This window comes from Prunus dulcis, chromosome 1 (assembly GCF_902201215.1).
Source record: "Prunus dulcis chromosome 1, ALMONDv2, whole genome shotgun sequence".
Taxonomy (NCBI): domain Eukaryota; kingdom Viridiplantae; phylum Streptophyta; class Magnoliopsida; order Rosales; family Rosaceae; genus Prunus; species Prunus dulcis.
The window spans coordinates 23,260,707-23,279,111 of record NC_047650.1 but is presented as its reverse complement, the minus strand read 5'-3'; the positions used below and the strand labels follow the sequence as shown (position 1 = coordinate 23,279,111).

Below are 18,405 nucleotides of genomic sequence, written 5' to 3'. Positions count from 1 at the left end.
AATGCACAATATTAGAGCACTTGATTGTGTGAGAGGGACCACAAGGATGTGAAGGTGAGGTTAGGGATGATTATTTTGTAGGGCACATCATCATTTGCATACTTTCTGATGTTGCAAACTAGAAATAAAATCACTCATCATCTGGAGAAGACTTGGTCTGCGCAAAACGCCACGAAAGAAGGTGAAAAAGAAATCGAGTGATGCATTGGTAGTCGGTGGAGCTTATGATCACAATAATACCAACTCCACAAGATACAAACCTTTAGGCTCACCCAAAGTCAAACACATTAACAGATAATACCGTCTTTTGTAGACAATTGGTGTTTGATATTTATGGCCATTTGGGGAGAATCCAAGGCCGTTTGCATTGCATTTGCATGTGTTGGGTGTACATAAAAATAATCAAATATAAAAATCTAGCATGAATCGTGTCAACTACTTACCAAATATCATTGACCCAGCAAGCTATTATTTCGATGAAGGTCATATTCAACAATGAAAGTTGAGAACTAGACGCAATCAATAATCTCTTCCTTTTTCTTTTTTTCTTTTGTTGTGTCATAAGTCGAAGAAAGTTACCCAAAGCATGATGGGAATCAAAATATTTAAAAGGGTGAAATATACAGACGAAAAATACATAATGACAATCAAAGTAAAATCAGAAATGTACTTACCCATTGCATATAGAATATAGGATTAACTCAACCTATAAAAATTGCATATTTTCTAGCCCAACAACTAAACAATTGGACAACTGGTTGCAGGTTTTTATTTTTTATAATTAAACGAAAAAACAGACGAGGGAAAGGAAGGTGAGAGGTGAAGAGGAAATTTGACACCAAAAAAAAAAAAAAAAAAAAACGAAAACAAAACAAAAGATACAATAAGATTAAATTAACAGATGGAGTACAAGGAAATGTAAACAACAAACAAAATAAGCCTTCAATAATGACATTGGTGAAAATTGTTACATTAAATCGAATATATAACTGATTTGCAATTCAATTAGATTCCCAACAACAACTATGATCTCAAACAATAAGGCTAGCGAGCAAATCCAAACTAAAAGGCAAACAACTATGACCTCAAGATCTCAACATGCAACTAGCTCCCTCCTCTTGTGCATCATAAGCAAAATTTAATTCCCACAATTTCGTACATGAAGAACTTTAATAATGTACATAAACCAGGTACAAGGGGAAGAAAAATGTGGGACAGGGGAGGTATCGAGCCATTGGATAAACCACATACTTCAAACAAAATCAGTCCCAATTGCCACAGGACATGCCACCCCAAATTGAGCAATTTTTTAAGGAAAAGACTCCACTGACGTCGTGGACAGCGAGAAGGAAGACATAAACTTGTGCATCACCATTTTTACCATCTATGAAAACTACTCAGCCTCATAAACCGCGAGGAAAATTGCTGATTTGTCCTTCCTCCAAGACATCTTTGTTGTTCATCTTGTAAGCTATTCTTATACGCATGACAAGAGATTTCTGAAAAGATGTGAAGTTTGTAACTATCCACTACATCCACCAAATAATTAAGGGGAAAAGAAAAGGACAATGCAAAAGATATGGTTTGGCTAAAATAATAAACCATCAGCTCTCTGACCACTTAAAAGGGATCTGTGTTCCCAACCCCAAATCATTGGGCTGAATTTTTGTCGTGTTAAGGTTTACAAGAATACAAAAAGGATATTCAGACATAAATAAACAATTAACAACCTTGACTATATATGTGTCATTAATATACGGAGGCAATCCAATGGGAACTGAGCAGCTGAGCAGAGGATTTAACTTGCTAACTTGCATCTCAACCATTTGCCTTTGTGCGTATCAACAGTATATATGATCTAGACAGTTGAGATGCAAGTCTTCAACCTAAGTGCTCATTAGAATAAGGTCTTTAAGGCCATAACTAAACTAGAACAGATTTAGCTGGCAGTTGGTAACTCTCAAAAGGCCATAATGATTAAAAAGAGTTAGGTAATTTGAATTGCATTCTCATGCCAGGCAGCAATCAAGTTCAGAAACTAAAGGACGACACATATATAGAGATTTCAGATACCTTTCCATGTTGGCTGTTGGTAACTCTCAATGTTTGTGTGATGGACCCATTACCACTTGCAGGCAGAGTATTGCCGCTAGCTGGATCTAAGTGCAGTTGAAGAAACTGTAAATTGGAAGCAAAGAGAAAAATAAGAACCACAAAGTTTAAGTTAAGAACAAATAAACTTAGAGCGTGAGAACATCCAAGGTTTCAACTGAAAAACTGGCAAACTTTAATGGTCACCAATATTTTATGAGCAAAATGTGGATATAAGTAACCAAAATTACCTTTGGAACAGCTGCCTGAAAAATAAAATCTGAATAGATATTCGTTGACAAATTAGTGAATGTAGCCTCGATCACTGTCGTTTGTGGATTTCCAGGCAGCTTTGAGAAGTTGAACACCATCTTCAAGTTGCTGCTCTCAAATGCCACTACAGATGGATAAGCTGTGCCATTGTTTTCTGTTTCTAGAAAAAAAGGCTATCAGAAAATTAACCTAGATTATATCTGCTAAACATAACTCTCAGGGTTGCTAGTATTTTACCCTGTTTTCGTGGGTTGGAGGAAAAGCCGTCCAACAAATCAATCGTTGGAGCAGCTCCTGCAGAAGTGGGTTGTATGGAATTCGAAGATGGGGATGATAATCCCTCTAATGGTGAAACTGGTGTTTTGTTATCTTGACTGGAGGATAACATATCAGAGACAGATTGGCTGCTTTGGGTAGGTGAACCAATAGACAAGAGATCCAGTAGAACATCGGTGCCATTTTTTGGAGCATGATTTACACCTAAGGGAATATCACAAACATTATATGTCGGTTGATACAATAGAAATAATGCAAATACTTACTTCTTTTTTTGTCTATAGGTTTATCTAATAAGGAATGCCAAAACAATTCATATCTACATAAAAATATCCTGACGTCACCACAACCATGAAACAGTTGTAATACAGAACTAAGAAATTCAACTATGGGTTGCCAGGGCATTATCACTTATAAGTTCATTCCACAGAATTTTCTCTTACAGAATCAAGCCTTATCATTTCAATGCACTCAATTCCCAAAAAGAAAAAAGGAGAAAAATAACTAGTTATGGATATCGTCATAATCAAATTAGACATAGTTGGGAACACCTAACCCCCCATGACAACAAAACTGTAGGTGTAAATGGGTTTACATATACTCCGACACCAAATTAATTGGTAGCCGACCCTCAATATATTCTGCATATCACTAGCATTTCGCCAAACATAAAATAAGATGCTCCACTATAAATGAAGATAAATCAGGATTGTGGTTTATTTAAGTAATTCCAGTCCATTCACATTTTTCGCTAGAAGTAATATATGGCATAACATTTCCCAAAACTAACCTGATTGTGTAGAAGCCGTTGACAAATCAACACCAAGAAGATCATGAAGCAAATCACCACCGGAGGAGCTAGGTGCTGGCACATCATCTGAGCCTAGATCAAGTAAATCCACAAGAGGAGCTGCAGTAGGTTTGGCAACTCCATTCGGTAGATTGATTGAAGCACCAGCAGAAGGAGAAACAGTAGCTTGTATAGAACCAGCCCTCTTTCCAATGAAAGTTGCCTCATCCAAAACTGGCATCCTTTCAACCAGTGTAGATCTGCACAAATTCATCTATCAGTTTTCAAATATATGAAAATCTTCTTGGTGCGAGGGGAGAAAAGGAAGAATGAATAGAACAGGGGCCACTCCTTTCAAAATTAATTTTAACTTCTCAAACCCACATACCTAATGTTCTGATGCTTCGCAATAATAGAGTTCATTTCAATGGATCTTTGCTGCAATTCAAGAACAAGGCTTCCTTTGTATTGAACAACTATATCCTTGATCCTCCTACACGTCATTCAAAGAATAATCATGCTTAGTGTCATAACAATAGATTAGAGGATAGCAAGATTAATGCATTTAACAAAAGTTGGCATCATTTGGAAAAAAATGTGATAAACAACAGAACAGGTAAAAAACATAACGTACTCTGAACAAGATGGGAAACGTGAAGATAGCTTTAACAGAGCAACCATAGCCATTGCTTTGGTTGTGAGATCCGACGTATGGTGCTTAATTACAATCTCTATAACATCCACAGCATCAGACTCTGTTACCTGTTAAAGGAAACTCATTGTATCAGGAAACTTTCCAAGAAAACATAAAAGGATAATCAGTCTGACATACCAACTTTTGCTACAAACCAATACAGAGAGAGATCTTTAATTAAATACAAAGTGTTTCCTTATGCTGTCACTTCAAATCAGAAGATGGCTTATTTACCTTACATATTTTAATTATACTAGTCTCAGAAAGATAAGAAATGACTTCGGAAAAAAGGTCTTCATTTTGTTATAGCCTCAGCAATTGAACCGCTATCCCAACTCATTACAATATTGGGCAACATGCACAGATTTTTAAGGCATTATAATAATGCAGAAGGATGACCACATATAGTTTTAAATAAATGATAGACAGCCACAGAAAGCTCATATATCAAGCATCTACAGATTTTTGTGTTTTTCATATTCAATAGCAATAACAACAGCCCACAGGAATTTCATAAAAGGAAAGATGACTGCAGAAAGGTTGGATGAATGAAAATATGTAAAGGGCGCACTTACTGTTATTGGATCCTCTACATTCAGCATGCCAACGTTGTTTACCAACAGGTCACCATATTCCCCAATGCACCAAATTGCTACCCGAACGAGACTTTCCTGGATAAAAAATTATACTTTTAAAATACTAACCACATGCAACTTGGATACTCAAGATTGTAGGGATTTTGAATTGAAAATTAATTATCACAGGAAAACACTAAACACCTGCTCAGCTGATAATTGTAATGCTCGGTACAACGCCCTAACTGTATATCCATGAAGATCAGAAGCATTGCTTATCACAACAATAACCGCATGCCACACTTCATCTTTTACAAAATTTCCAGCCTACTAAGCACAGCATAAAGATCAGTACTTTTTGGAAACAAATTGAACCATTCATTAGGCTGAAAGATAGCTGAAATGTGTCAAAAAATGGCAGGTGCAGGATTTTGAAATATAAGTAGATATATCCACAGAGTACATGAAATTTCACCAAGTGAGATAGGTATAACATGCCAAACAATATTGTGAGACTGAAATTCATCACAGATACAACTTTATTTTTTATTCACGGGGGAGGGGGTATTCAAACTTGGGACTTCTCCCAACATTGGGAAGAAAAATACCAAAGGACCAAGACCTACTTGGCAGAGATAAACTTAATTAAGACTAACAACACTTCATTTAGATTTATACCTCAGAGAGAACCTTGAGCATCTGATCAATGTACCAAATCTTCTCGGGGGAAAACCTAAAGCACCAGAGAGTGAATGTTCATAAAAAAACAGTTGGCAAACAAATTAATAATCAAAACTAGAAATTTTTCATTGTCAAATAATGCTACAATATTGACCAGCAACACAACCCTACCCTGCGCCAATAAAATAAAATAAAGGTCCTGTCCCAAATATCAGAGAACAAGTAAATATACATGGCAATAAGAAGACTGAAAACAAAAAATACGAGTCTACAATGGTAAAGCAAACATATTATAGATCCTATCCCCATGTGCAGAACTGGCATCTTCAGAAGAACCAATTGCTGTGGCCCCTTAACTACAGGAATAATTATGATGAAAATAGCAAAAGGAGCTTAGTCCACAGCAAATCTCTCACAGGTAGACAAGTTATCCATGCAGCATCAACACTCATATCGATTACTAAATAGAACATATGAGAAAAACACAATCTGAGTTCCCTGAAGAAAAAAAATCCGATCTAAATTCAAGAACTGCAAACTTACTTTGCAACAATGGAGCAAATTTTTGCAGTAAGATCTCCCTTGAATTCTTCGTCACTTACTTCCAAATAGTCAATTAGTTCTTTTGTTAGAGGTTTCACATTGCCCTCATTCACAAGAACATAAACAAGTTCAAGGGCCCTTTTTCGAATTGAAGCATCTGAATCCTGAAAGGAGAAAGTCAAGTCACAGGCTTCTCAAGTTGTACGCTAGTACACTCAATTCTTGCACTAATCATAACACAAAGTCGAATAATAAGGCTTCAAAAAAAAAAAGTTAATTGGAAAAGGAGATCTTCAATTCTCAACAAGCAAGCCTTTTCTTCTTCATAATCAAATTAAACATGAGCAAACACTATACCTTTACGCATTCCAAGATAGTTGCCCGATGCCTCTGTACTGCTTGAGCATCAACTGTAATTGCCTTCATCAGCATGTTTAATGCAACATATCTGGAAGGAATTAAAAACTGATACATTATTATGAAATAACAAAAAGTTGCAAAGAGCTCAGTAAGAACATAACAAGGCCAAATGATGACAAAGCTTGAATATCGATTCATCAAATATTTAAAGTTTAAAACTTAAAAAAAAACCCTAAAGAAACAGACTTCTGGTCTGCATGCCACTGGTTTACTTTCACCACCAACAATAAGGATTTTGGGTTAATTGGATAAATCAAGTTGAGAATCCCAATGCACAAGAGATTAGTCTCTAAGCAACTACCAGAGTTGGAAAATACAACACTGATACGATCGCAGACTAATGAGAGGCATACCTAGACTCACACTACTCATGTAAATATCCTCCTATGTTTACCGCAATATGAAAAAAAGATAGCGTATTGGTGCATGCCTGTAGTCTGTTTACACTTAGGCAAGTTGTATGCAGTTACCATTGTTGGGGCATTCAAGGCCTCTCTCTCTCTCTCTCTCTCTCTCTCTCTCTCTCTCTCTCTCTCTCTCTCTCTCATATATACTAGCTCGCATTTTATGAAGGCCAAGCCCTATGACCCGATTGAGTCAACAGCAGCACTTCATTAGAAAAGAGATTTACATAAAACACAGCAACCAGTTGGAAAAAATAAGATACATCAACATGACCTCTTAAGAAAGACATTATCATAAATTGCAAAGCATTTCAACTGAAGCCCAGAATATAAAAGAGGTATTCCAATCAAACTTATAGCACTATGATCCTAATTTTCCTTCTTAGAAAACAGTAAAGCCTTGCCCAAGTTAAAGTATCAAAAACAAACCTAATATTGTTGTCACGATTTGATAAGAATCTTCCCAAAATATTTATGGCAAGCACACGTAAGCCACCATTATCTTCAATGCTCATGATGGTTTCTACACATTCATACAGAATCGCATTCCCTGCATTTTTGTTTGACTCAGTTTTTGTTGCCACCTAGGAAAAGAAATAGTAGTCAATTTTAGAAGAAGATAAAAAATGAGGGAGTAACTTTTTAAATTATGAAGCAATTCCCCCTGAACCACAGGCTTAAAGAATAATAAGCAGAAATGACCGCATACAAAGTGCATAGAAACAACAAAAGGTACTTCAAAACTAAATTTAAATGAATATTAACAATGTAAATAAGAGCCATCATCTTAAACTCATAGCCAATTAGACTATCTGAAACAAGGGGCCTTAAGAGAGGTAACTTAGAAGATCAACGATCTACTTTTTCCCCCATCTCTTTTTGATGCACTTGCCTCCACAACCATTGGAATAGGTGACACCACTTTCATTACTTACTGAACAAAGGTGATGAAGTTAATAGTCTCAGAAGTAATCTAATTATAGTTAAAAATAAAAATAAAAACAAAAATGGTACATCATAGTTGCATCAGCTTATTTTATGGAAAAACATTTTGGAGAAGCATGGACTAAAGCATATGATAGTATTTTCACAGTTCTCACAGCTAGAATGCAATATTAAATATATTGAGAAAGTGGTGCTTTGACAGCAATCGTGACTTTTGGTATATGAGCGATTGGTGAGGGTGAAGTTGAAATATTTTAAAACAGTAATCACAAAAGATTAAATAATTATGCCATGAATGGCATAGATGGCATGATATAAACTCTACAGCAACTTACCTGAGCAAGTATGTCATTCATGCATTCACTAGCATCTGCATCTCCTTGGCCCAACTCACGCAAAAGCTTAAGCAATCTAATATGAAGGAAAGGATCTGTGATCCCAGCAATGTCATACTCGGGGGCATATGGACTGTTTACTACATCCTTTAGAGTTTTGACCAAACCCTCTGTGCACTTCTGCATTAACAATTAAGACGGGATGTTACATCATAAAACTGCAATCAAAGGTAGCATAATATTTCAGTTAACTTTTTCAAAAATGTCTTAAAACTCCATTTCAAGAACAGAATTGTTGTATCTTTTCCAGACTATAGACGATATATAATAGGCCAGAGTCAAGTTACCTTTCTAAAATATTCAAGGGCATCTTCACTGACTTTACAAAGATCTGTACAAAGTTGAACTCCTGTTATTAAAACACCATGATGCTTTTCTTTAAGTAAGGCAGCTGCAGGATTAATAAAATTTTCCGCCAGCTCAGGGACTTTCTTTATAATCCTTATAGAGCACAACGCTGCCTACATTCAACAGTGAGTGCAATCAACTTACAATAAGGAAATTGATCAATGAGAAATTAAGTATCCAAATGAAAGATATACGCCAAATTATCAAACACAATTTGGGGGCAAAGTCAGAAGTGTAATTCGCCCCCAACACACTCCAAACCTCCTATTGCAAAACTTTGATTTTTTTATTTAACAAAGAAAAGAAAATCACAAGAAAAAGATGATACATAGAACAAATCTAAAATTGACTAATTAAGCACAAACCTTTTACTGCACAAGAAATCCAAATTTTACACATAACTATTTTAGCATACCTTCTAACAATAGAATTTTATGCGCAACAAGTAGGGTAAAAAAAATTCCAAAGAAGACCACTGCAGACAGAAAGTTGGTCTGCAGCAGAAACACAATGACCAGATAATTCAAGCGTCTGTAGACTATAAGAACTAATATAACACATTAACAAAATACGCAGTTGAAATCCTATTACTGTAGGTGTAAAGGTTTTATAGGACATTGATGCTTAAAAGAGTTTTCTCATTCAACTGGAAAGGAGGCTGCCTAGAGTAACTTCAACCAGAAATGAAGGGGTTGCACAGATTTCATTGCTATTCTTTGTTTGCTATGCGAACAGAAGAATATGCAAGTGAATCAGCCGCATGTACTATAAAAGGCCAAGGATCTTGGTGTCGTTCAAGGAATGAGCTTCCACAATGGAAATGTATAATAGAGTTCTTGCACATAGTAATTCAATAAATTGACAGAATCTCGTGAGATTAATATATGATGTTCCTTAAGCAACAAAATATTGAGTCGTAGGTCCATGACAAAAATATTAGTAAAACTCACCTTTTTCCGAATATTTGGATCTCGAAATTGCAGCAATCTTTCCACTTCAGGTGCAAGATCACGAGCCATTTCTGCTGAACAAATATTTCCCAAAGCACAAAGAGCAAGTCCCACAATATACTGGTTTGAGTGATTGAGATCTCTGTACATAAGTTAAGGTTTCTACAAGGACACGTAGACGTAAACAACCATGTCTGCAAATGAAAGTACCGTATCTTTGACACAATTGTTTATTTAAAGACAGGTTAGGACGAGAGAGAGAGAGAGAGAGAGAGAGAGAGAGAGCAAAGCTTATTCTAATGAAAAATCATCAAAGAATTGGATACTGTTTCAACGAGTTTGTGACCAACATTAGAACTTCTTGTCTTTCATCAAGAAGCAGCATGAGACCAAGATACCCTATTCTCTTCTCAGGAAAACCAGAAGATGCAATCAACTTCAGGCACTCCATTTGACCAAAATGGGTGGGATAACCCAGCATGTGGATGAACATGAGCTTAGCCAGGTTACGATGCCTGTAATCTTGATCATTTTCATTTATGGCAGCACGAATAGCAGCACACTCTTTTCTTACAACAGCACGTTCCTCTGCCGCAGTTTTGCAAGCACGTATAGCCCGAATCATGTCCCTGCATTGAAACAGTAAGTACTCATTACATAACATACTGATCAAGTCTACAATTTATGTCTGTCAACTATCATCAGCGAAACAAAATATACTAACAATGTGATAACTCATTTTTTATTTGGGTACATCATTTTCAGACCATATGAAGTGCCTTGAACAAAATCATGGGAAACAGACTGAAAAGTGAGATATAATCTTATGATTTGGGAGCCATGTAGGTTGTGAGATACTAAAACAATTCCTTGTACAGGATTTCAATATCTGATCACAATCAAAGTAAATAAACCACAGCCAATCCGAGTTTCTAAAATCTATGAGCAGTTTGATGCAGCGTAAATCAAATCCCTCAACATTACATTACACCATCATGGACCCAAACCCCATTTACTTCAGCTGCCCTGCTGTGTTCCATTAAACTTATGTTTCATTTCCATTTCTTTCATGCTTTCTTTAAATGAACTAGACTGAAACTAGGATCAATAAGGGCTAGTATTCACTAATTTGCAAAATGAGATAAGGTGGAAGCTGAAATAAGTTCGAACTCCAGCATCCCTATACGACCCCTAAGTTGCTTCATTGCCGCTTCTACGTAAATGCGTAAAGCAATGAAAAATGAACCAAATTTGATAGAATTCAATTAATCCAAATTTGAATTTCAGAGACTGATCTGAAATTATGAAAATGAGTGAGGGTTTCGTGAATTATTACCTCAGGCGCGTTCCGGACGAGAAGGGATTCATGATTGGGTCCGTGGTGAAGCTCGGGGAAAGCTCAATCCGATCCGAAAATGGGAAAACAAAGCCTAGCAGCAGCGGCAGGCGATCAAATACCCACCGATTCGGGCGGCAAGGTGGATAGTCCGAATTGCAAATCGGAGATCCGAATATGTCACCAGAGAGATCTGAGGAAGAGGCTCAGAGAGAGAAAGAGAGATTTGGATCTGAGAGAGAGTATATATTTTGTTGAGTTTTTCTTTTTTGTTTCAGGGTCTTTTCTATGCCTTCCACTTACGATGAATGCTCCTTTTTTATTTTTTGTCTTTGTAAAAGGAAATTAAAATAAAATAAAAAATAGTCTAACTCTAAAATGTGATCTCTTGGACCCCTCCACAGGGGTAAGAGACTGTTGTCACTTATCGTTAGATGTTATTAAAAAAATTTCTTAAAAGGAGTGTAAGAGTGAGTAAATCGTTGAATTTACATCTAACGGTGAGTGACCACAAATCTCTTAAACTCTAGTCCAAGAAATCAGGACTGAAATAAAAATATATAAACTCGGACACATAAATTGATTGCGTTACCCGCTGTTGTGAGTTGGATGGGTCACCCTTGGGTCTCTCTAGTTCGATTTGATTGGCGCGAATTGTTGTGGACCCGGGGTGACGTGGCGCGAATCCACTACATAACCCTCCGACGGTCCAGATGAGTAGCTGCTCTCTTTTATTTCGCCTGCAAAAGTAGAGATTATTTTGCTTCAACTGTTGGCGTGCGACGATGGCTTCACACTCCTTCGCTGTTGCTCTCTTCTTCTTCTTCCTCCTCAACCAAGCTTCACTTCAAGGTAAACCGTAATTTTATTTATTTAAAAAAAAGGTCTGATTTTGCATCAATATTTTATTTGCGTTTCACTCCCTTAGTTTCCATGTATTTCCATTTCAGTCTTCGCCGACTTGGTGCTAGAAGACGGGTACACCGTCACGACAGTGATCGACGGCCACAAACTCGGCATCAACCCGTACTCGGTGCTCCCTCGTCCTGGATCGTCCGATCTTCTCGTCCTCGACTCTTCCGGTAGTGCCGTATACACAGTACCGTTCCCCATACCAGGATCCCAAGGTAATTTAACTAGTAACTAGCCACTTCCGATTTCTGAACCGCCGTTAGTTTTCGTAGATGCTAAAACAGTTTAGGTGATGTTTCAGAGAGTGTGATTAAACGGATCCCCAGTAACGGCGACGAGGGTTATTCGGACGGCGAACCGGGTTCGGCCCGGTTCAAGAAGCCCCGGAGCTTCGCTGTGGACCCGAAAGGAAATGTCTTCGTTGCCGATAGGGGAAACAACGTCATTCGGAAAATAAGCGCTTCAGGTAACTCCTTCTTCTAGGTTTTTGCGAGCGTGGCATAATTCGTAAGTACTCACCCAACTATCTGTATTTTGGTGCATTACGTGAAATGAATAGGTAGTGTGAGTACAATTGCTGGAGGGTACACTCACTCGCTGAAGCCTGGACGGGAGGACGGCCCTTCTCAAAACGCAACGTTTTCGGCCGATTGGGAGCTGGCTTTGGTTGCCGATAAGTGCGCGCTTCTCATCTCGGACCGCGGGAATCAGCTGGTGCGGTTGATTAATCTCAAGCCGGAAGACTGTGCTAGGTCTTCTCCGTCGGGTGAGCTTTTGTGTAATTATAGTAATTCATTTGGGGATTTTGGTTCCGATATTTAATTTAATTTTGATTTTAATGATAATGTTGTTATTATGCAATTTGCAGCACTTGGAGCAGCTTCGATTTGGCTTTTGGGTCTCGGATTGTCATGTCTTTTCGGCCTGCTTGTTGGAATTGTGATTCGGCCTTATATTATCCGCAATGTAAGTGTTTTGTTGCTTAATTGCATCTTCTGTTATAATGTGCTGATTTGAATGTCAAGATCATAACTTTAACACAATGTGTCTAACTGGACTTGGTAGACAGGAGGGCCGCAACCGGCTCGGATTCAGCGCGACATGGAGGCGCTGCCAAATCAATCTGGGGAAGCAAGTACAGACTCTTTGCTTCGCCATCAAAAGCGCAACTGCTAGCTCCACCCCAGCTGTGTCGCTGCTGAGGCGGTTGTTTTTGTTGTGCATCTCTCATCTTTCTCTTATGTTTAGAACCAACCATGTAGGGTCCCGAGTTTCGCCTAAGGAATGTGTGTCTTTGATTGATTGTGATTTTCATAGCGATAGTAGTTTCAAGGTAACAGAGATAACAGAGTCGTCCAAGTATGTGGATCAGTTGAAGGATTTGGTAGGTGTTGATGGAAGCATGGAGTTGTGTAGCAGGAAGCAAGAAGATGGTAATGATGGGAGGAGTGATGTGTTATCTGGTTCTCATGGAAGAATAGAAGGTATGATAGACAGTAATATTATGGGATTTGCGGAGGGAGCTAAAGAAACAACTCTGCCTGCTTTGGGAAGTAATTATGGTTTAGTTAAAAGGAGATGAAATGAAAAGGTTGAAGAAAGACAACTCTATTGTATGTATATAGCTTAACTTATCTCCAGTTGTGAGGCTTGTGAGTATTTTGAATCCTTTCATTAGTAGTACCTAATATCTGGATAATAGCTTGTTCGTGATTGCGTGCTTACATTTTGTGCCACCATTTGGGTCATTTTCTTCTTCTCTCCTGAGAATCTCCATTTGATTTCAATTATTAGATGTTATTGAAACATCGAATAATTGGCAAACTGGGTTTGTGAAACATGAATAGAGTCGTTATCTCTTCTTTTAATCAATGTGACAAATGGAAAATGTAAAGAAGCATCGGTAATTTCCAATGCCAACCGATTTACTATATGATGAATGGATTGGAAAAAAAAGGCACCGGTGCTTGTGATTCAAACAACACATCCAGTTAAAACGTGAAAAACATTTCATCCGAAGACTCAAAACTCTTGAGGCTGATTCTTAAGGGTAGTTGCCATATCACTTTTTGCAATTTGATTGCAAGGAAACAGGGAAAGCGATATAACAATATATCTAATAAAGCATGAGAGAAGACCACCTTCCTTGAATTATGAAAGAAATTATATAAGAGGGACAATATTCTTGAACAAAGGCCTTCAATATGTTGACCAGAATGAGATACCTCCAGGACTGAAATTCTCCACATGGAACTCAGAGAATGATTTGATACCACCTATAACCTAAAATTTGAAAGATTTATATGAAAGATCAAATAAGATCAAAACTATGTCTATATGCCTCTCTTACGTATATATGATCAATAGCCATAGGTATAACCCCTAGGATTGATTTGGGAGGTAAAACTGTAATGATTAAACATGGGATTCCCATAATCAATAGGCTTTATGACCACAGCTTCACCCTTCCCATCCTGCTCCTGAACTTCACCAAACACAATCTCAGTGGTTTTTTCACAACTCTGCTCATAGAAAGTATTGGGGTTTGATGATTGGTAACGATGATAATGCTGTTGTTGTTTTTGCTGCTGTTGCTGCTGCTGAATATCATCCCACCCATTATAGAAAACTCGGCTTTGCCGCAACTGATGCATCGTTTCAGCATCCTTGGCCATGAATGCGTAGGTTTTGCGTGGGGTGGGGGTTCGGGTTTCAATAGAAGGGGGCTCATCCTCATCTGGTATCACATAACTATCTTGCACAGGCCAAGAATTTGAATGCTTCTGCTGCTGCTGCTGAATTTGGTCTTGATAGTTTAGATGCTTTTTTCTGAAACCAGGAAATATTGCTCCCAGAATTTCAGCACCACATGCCCCAGCATTGACCAAAAGCTTCCCGATCGATCCAAAGAAGCCTTCTTCTTGCTTCTCCTGCTCATCTTCAGTTGGAATCAAAGGTGGCCTGACTGATTTCAGAGGCTTCTGGTATGGACTTGGAGGAATGCTCGTCTTCATTGGGCCTTGGTCCTTCAAAAATGCAATATAAAAGGTAAAAGAATGTTCTATGCTGTCATAGAAGAAGCTATACGTCATGATCTATGATTCTCAAGGAAAAGCATTACATTGAACTTTTATCAACTATTGTCATACTGAAGTTGTTATGGCAGAAAGGTAGTACATAATACCTAATCAAGGCAAGTGTAAAATAAGTCCTACTTTGAGGAAGTGATTCCCAGAAAAAGAAAATCCTCTTTTCATGAAGAATTTTCTTTCAAGTATCAACAATATTTCACTACAAATAATAAAGGTGGAATTCTGCATCTTTTCTGGGATCCACTTTTCCTATTTACAAACCCAACAAAATGTGAGAGTAAATTCAAATAGTTCCTACAAGAAAGATGGGCACAAATGACCTGCAGAACCAACATCTACCCCACAAAGTGTACATGTCAACAAAGTGAATAGAAGGCAAAACTCAGCACTCACATTTTGGGAAGAGACAATTGTACCAACTCTGCGTTGTAGCAATGCTAGCATGTAACCAAAGAAGCCAGCGCCCACAAGCATTGCAATCCCTGCAATGATGATAATAAGTACCTAAGTATTTTTCAATATTCACACCATCCAAAAGGAAATATTTGGGTAAATGAAGTTACCAAGGGGGAAACCACTTCCATACTGATAAGCACAGTCATCAAAATGGAGTTGGATCTCCCTGATTGCTTGATTTCCTCTGTCTATGACGAGTAAGGAGCAGCTGCTTCCAATGTAAACAACATCAAAGTCATCAGAAAACTTTGCATCCTCACTTGGTCCATCCACATGGCTTCCCCCACTTCCCTGTTTCCCTCCAGCAATTGTTGTAACCCCTGACAGTAGAAATTTGAAGGACATCAAAATTAAACATCTAGCTACCAATTAGGAAAAAAATTATCGTAATGATGATGATGATGATGGGTACTACAATAACAAACTACTGTAGTGAAGACGGGGTCAGAATGAAATAACGAAGAAAAAGGAAACAAATCCACTTTGTAATGATATGCTGAACATGAATGAAAAAAACTTATGCTTAAACAAATTTAAAATTAGCAATTACCAGCATCACTTATCTTCCTGATTGCCATATTCATTGTGTCTGCAATATAAATGTTTCCACTGTCATCAACTGTAAGCCCCTTCGGGTGGTTCAATCTTGCCTCTCTGGTCCTCCCATCTACATGTCCAGAGTATCCTTCAGGGGATCCTGTAACCAGCTTTGGTCTGCTGTCTGCAGTGTTCCCATGAAATAGAGTGAAAGTATGAGAGATGCAAGCTCAAAAGAGTTGAATGTATCCATAACAATGATAAAGGAGTTCATTTTCTTGAGGGGAAGCTCTTCAAATCTCTTTAAATTTTAGTAGTGTAATTAGTAGTACAGAGTAGACTGAAGACAGCGACACAACATAGCATGCATCCAACAAAGATCAAGGCTCCTTCCAGTTTAGGGAAGACGAGATCAATATAAAAGCTGATGTTGGAATTTTTGGATTCAAAGCACAGTTACCAATAGTATTGCACCCGGAAACACAGCCATGAATAAAGAAGCCTTAAAATAGCAGCATTTTTTATTTCTCCTAGAATCATTTTTTAGATCCCATATCCCAAAACCCAAACATAATAAAAGAAATATCGCCTTTGAACTACATGCAAATGCTTGCCAATCAAGACAAACTGGCTCAAAGAGACACTAAAGCATATAAAACTCGTAAGAACTCGAGTCCCGTACTAACATGGCCAAACAGCAGATTTTGCAAATCATACTTCATAAAGTGGAGAATTCTACTTGCAAGTTCAATCAAACTAACAAAGCAATTTCCCAATGCATTCCATAAAAGCCACTTACAGAGAGACAGAGCGGAAGAGATCTTATAAAGGTTACTATTAGCAGAATCCAAAATCAGAAGCTCCCCACTGGGCAACACCTCAACAGAGTAAGGGTCAATCCCAAGCTTGCTTCCATCAAACACTGTCTCCACATTAAACCCACTCTCATACTTCATCAACGGACGGCCAGAAATCGCTGCACACATAAATTTCACAAATCCCCACCGTTTCAGAATAGAAGACCATAAACCCTCAAAAAACAAGAGAGTATAAAAAGAAAATGCGGGTAGCATCAGAGATCTAGACCTGTTTTGGATGTTGCTCTCAGTGACCACAGCCATTTCATGAAAGCAGAAGCAGCATTTGAAAAAACCCCACTGACAATCTCTGAAAATACCAACAAACAAAAAAAGTTTGGATTGAAAACAAACCAAAGTCCCAAAACCAAAAGCAGATCATATAGCAGCTAAGCTCACAGTCATGTATACATAAATTCAAAAAACTCACTCACTTGCTGGAGCAGTAGGAGCAGCTGATGAGACGCCTCCAAAAAGAACCAAAATGGCGAGACCAAACACCAAGACATTCCGACCCATTACTCCTTTTCTCACAATGAAGCCCGGAACAGCACAGAACTGAAACATTCAAGCTGCCAGCATTGTAAGAACCCTAAATCCTATCTGGGTTTTGCAAGAATGTGATGTGAGTGATATGAGGTAGGAGATGCTCTTCCTCAAATGGGTATTGGTTCTGTGTTTCGAACAAAACCAGTGTATTTGAGTGTAAAAGAAACTGCGTGTGAAAAGATGCAAGAGACAATAAAGATGAAAAAAGAGAGAAAAAAGGCAAAGGGAAAAGAAATACAAAAAAGCAGAGCTGCGGAGGGAGAGAGAGGGTCACTCTCGCCTCAGTGTCAGTGGGGACTAAAGAGTGAACGGTGAGAGAGAGAGAATCATATGCTGTGGGGAAGATCGTGTCATGAAATTACTGGTTTTTTTTTTTTTATAACAAAAAAGAAAAAACAAGAAAACCAACCATGCCCGCCCACATTTATTCTCCACCTAAATTCTCTCCATGTTCCTTGTTTCCATTTCCAACATGCTATTATCATTATTTGTTGTTACTTGATTTTCTGACCGTTTGTTTATTGTTCTAATTATAATTTGAAAATATTTTAGCTCAATTTTGTCTCAACAATTTAACCTTTACTAGTGAGAGCATATTGAAGGGATGATATCACCTACTCGTCTAAAGGTAAAACGGACAATTAGAGGAACCATTAGTGCATAACATAAGATAAGAGCGTCATTAACACTAGTCAGTAACTAACCCCACAGTTTTTTTTTTTATGCATTGAGGTTCACGTGTGATTGTTAATGCGGTTATAGATCGACCAAACATCTAACTTCAAGAACATAAACAAGAATCAAGTGTGATGAAAATTCACTAATAAGAAAAATATCTCAAAATAGTAATCACCAACGTCAAAGATTTACCAAATATTATAACATTTTTAAAAATAAGATCACGTAGTAAAATTTAAAACTCTTTTATTAGTTCAAATGACCTAAATTAAAAAAGGAAGCACACAACCTTGATTGACTAAGATAAGAAAAAGATGAAAGTTCTAACTTAAATTTCCATATCACTTTAGAAACTCCTCACAACAAATTTTTAGCACAATACTTCATGCTTAAGTGTGCTTTTCCTTACTTGCTAAATTTTGAAGCAATTTATTTTCTTTAACTTTACTTATATAATTGATCCTCATCGTGTTCCCATTTTTCTCATACCATCATTCTAATAATCATAGCGGTTTGTTTTTAAACCAAGGCAAAAAAAGTATGAATTTTAAAAAAGGTATAATATGTATGTTTTTTATTTTCCCCCAAATATCATGTGGCCCT

The 18,405-nt window shown here is 37.6% G+C and overlaps 3 protein-coding genes across 6 annotated transcripts; 1 reads left to right on the top strand and 2 right to left on the bottom strand.

Annotated features, from left to right (window-relative positions):
- Positions 1–919: 919 nt before the first annotated feature.
- On the bottom strand, positions 920–11,077 carry LOC117629403 (AP-1 complex subunit gamma-2-like). 2 transcript variants are annotated; one of them, XM_034361987.1, is made up of 18 exons: positions 10,722–11,077; positions 9,712–10,014; positions 9,386–9,527; positions 8,375–8,548; positions 8,028–8,207; positions 7,177–7,331; positions 6,281–6,371; positions 5,924–6,087; positions 5,378–5,432; positions 4,904–5,026; positions 4,700–4,795; positions 4,065–4,192; positions 3,819–3,923; positions 3,431–3,690; positions 2,602–2,844; positions 2,343–2,524; positions 2,074–2,178; positions 920–1,499 (listed from the first exon to the last, which is right to left on the bottom strand). In XM_034361987.1, exons 1-18 carry the CDS (start codon positions 10,751–10,753, stop codon positions 1,404–1,406), a joined length of 2,634 nt encoding a protein of 877 aa, XP_034217878.1. In that variant the 5' UTR covers positions 10,754–11,077; the 3' UTR covers positions 920–1,403. The 2 variants fall into 2 exon arrangements, with proteins under 2 accessions (XP_034217878.1, XP_034217886.1); XM_034361995.1 differs by having other exon boundaries at positions 2,343–2,518.
- Positions 11,078–11,437: 360 nt separating this feature from the next.
- Positions 11,438–13,369, top strand: LOC117628709. Of its 2 annotated transcripts, none has more exons than XM_034361216.1 (6): positions 11,438–11,573; positions 11,672–11,848; positions 11,935–12,099; positions 12,193–12,399; positions 12,502–12,599; positions 12,703–13,369. In XM_034361216.1, the coding sequence occupies exons 1-6, from the start codon at positions 11,507–11,509 to the stop codon at positions 13,213–13,215; spliced, it is 1,227 nt and encodes a 408-aa protein (XP_034217107.1). In that variant the 5' UTR covers positions 11,438–11,506; the 3' UTR covers positions 13,216–13,369. The 2 variants fall into 2 exon arrangements, with proteins under 2 accessions (XP_034217107.1, XP_034217115.1); XM_034361224.1 differs by having other exon boundaries at positions 12,699–13,369.
- A 391-nt stretch (positions 13,370–13,760) lies between these two features.
- Positions 13,761–17,462, bottom strand: LOC117628696. Of its 2 annotated transcripts, none has more exons than XM_034361197.1 (7): positions 17,010–17,462; positions 16,805–16,885; positions 16,518–16,694; positions 15,732–15,902; positions 15,289–15,501; positions 15,119–15,207; positions 13,761–14,659 (listed from the first exon to the last, which is right to left on the bottom strand). In XM_034361197.1, the coding sequence occupies exons 1-7, from the start codon at positions 17,140–17,142 to the stop codon at positions 13,994–13,996; spliced, it is 1,530 nt and encodes a 509-aa protein (XP_034217088.1). In that variant the 5' UTR covers positions 17,143–17,462; the 3' UTR covers positions 13,761–13,993. The 2 variants fall into 2 exon arrangements, with proteins under 2 accessions (XP_034217088.1, XP_034217096.1); XM_034361205.1 differs by having other exon boundaries at positions 17,006–17,457.
- Between the last annotated feature and the right edge of the window lie 943 nt (positions 17,463–18,405).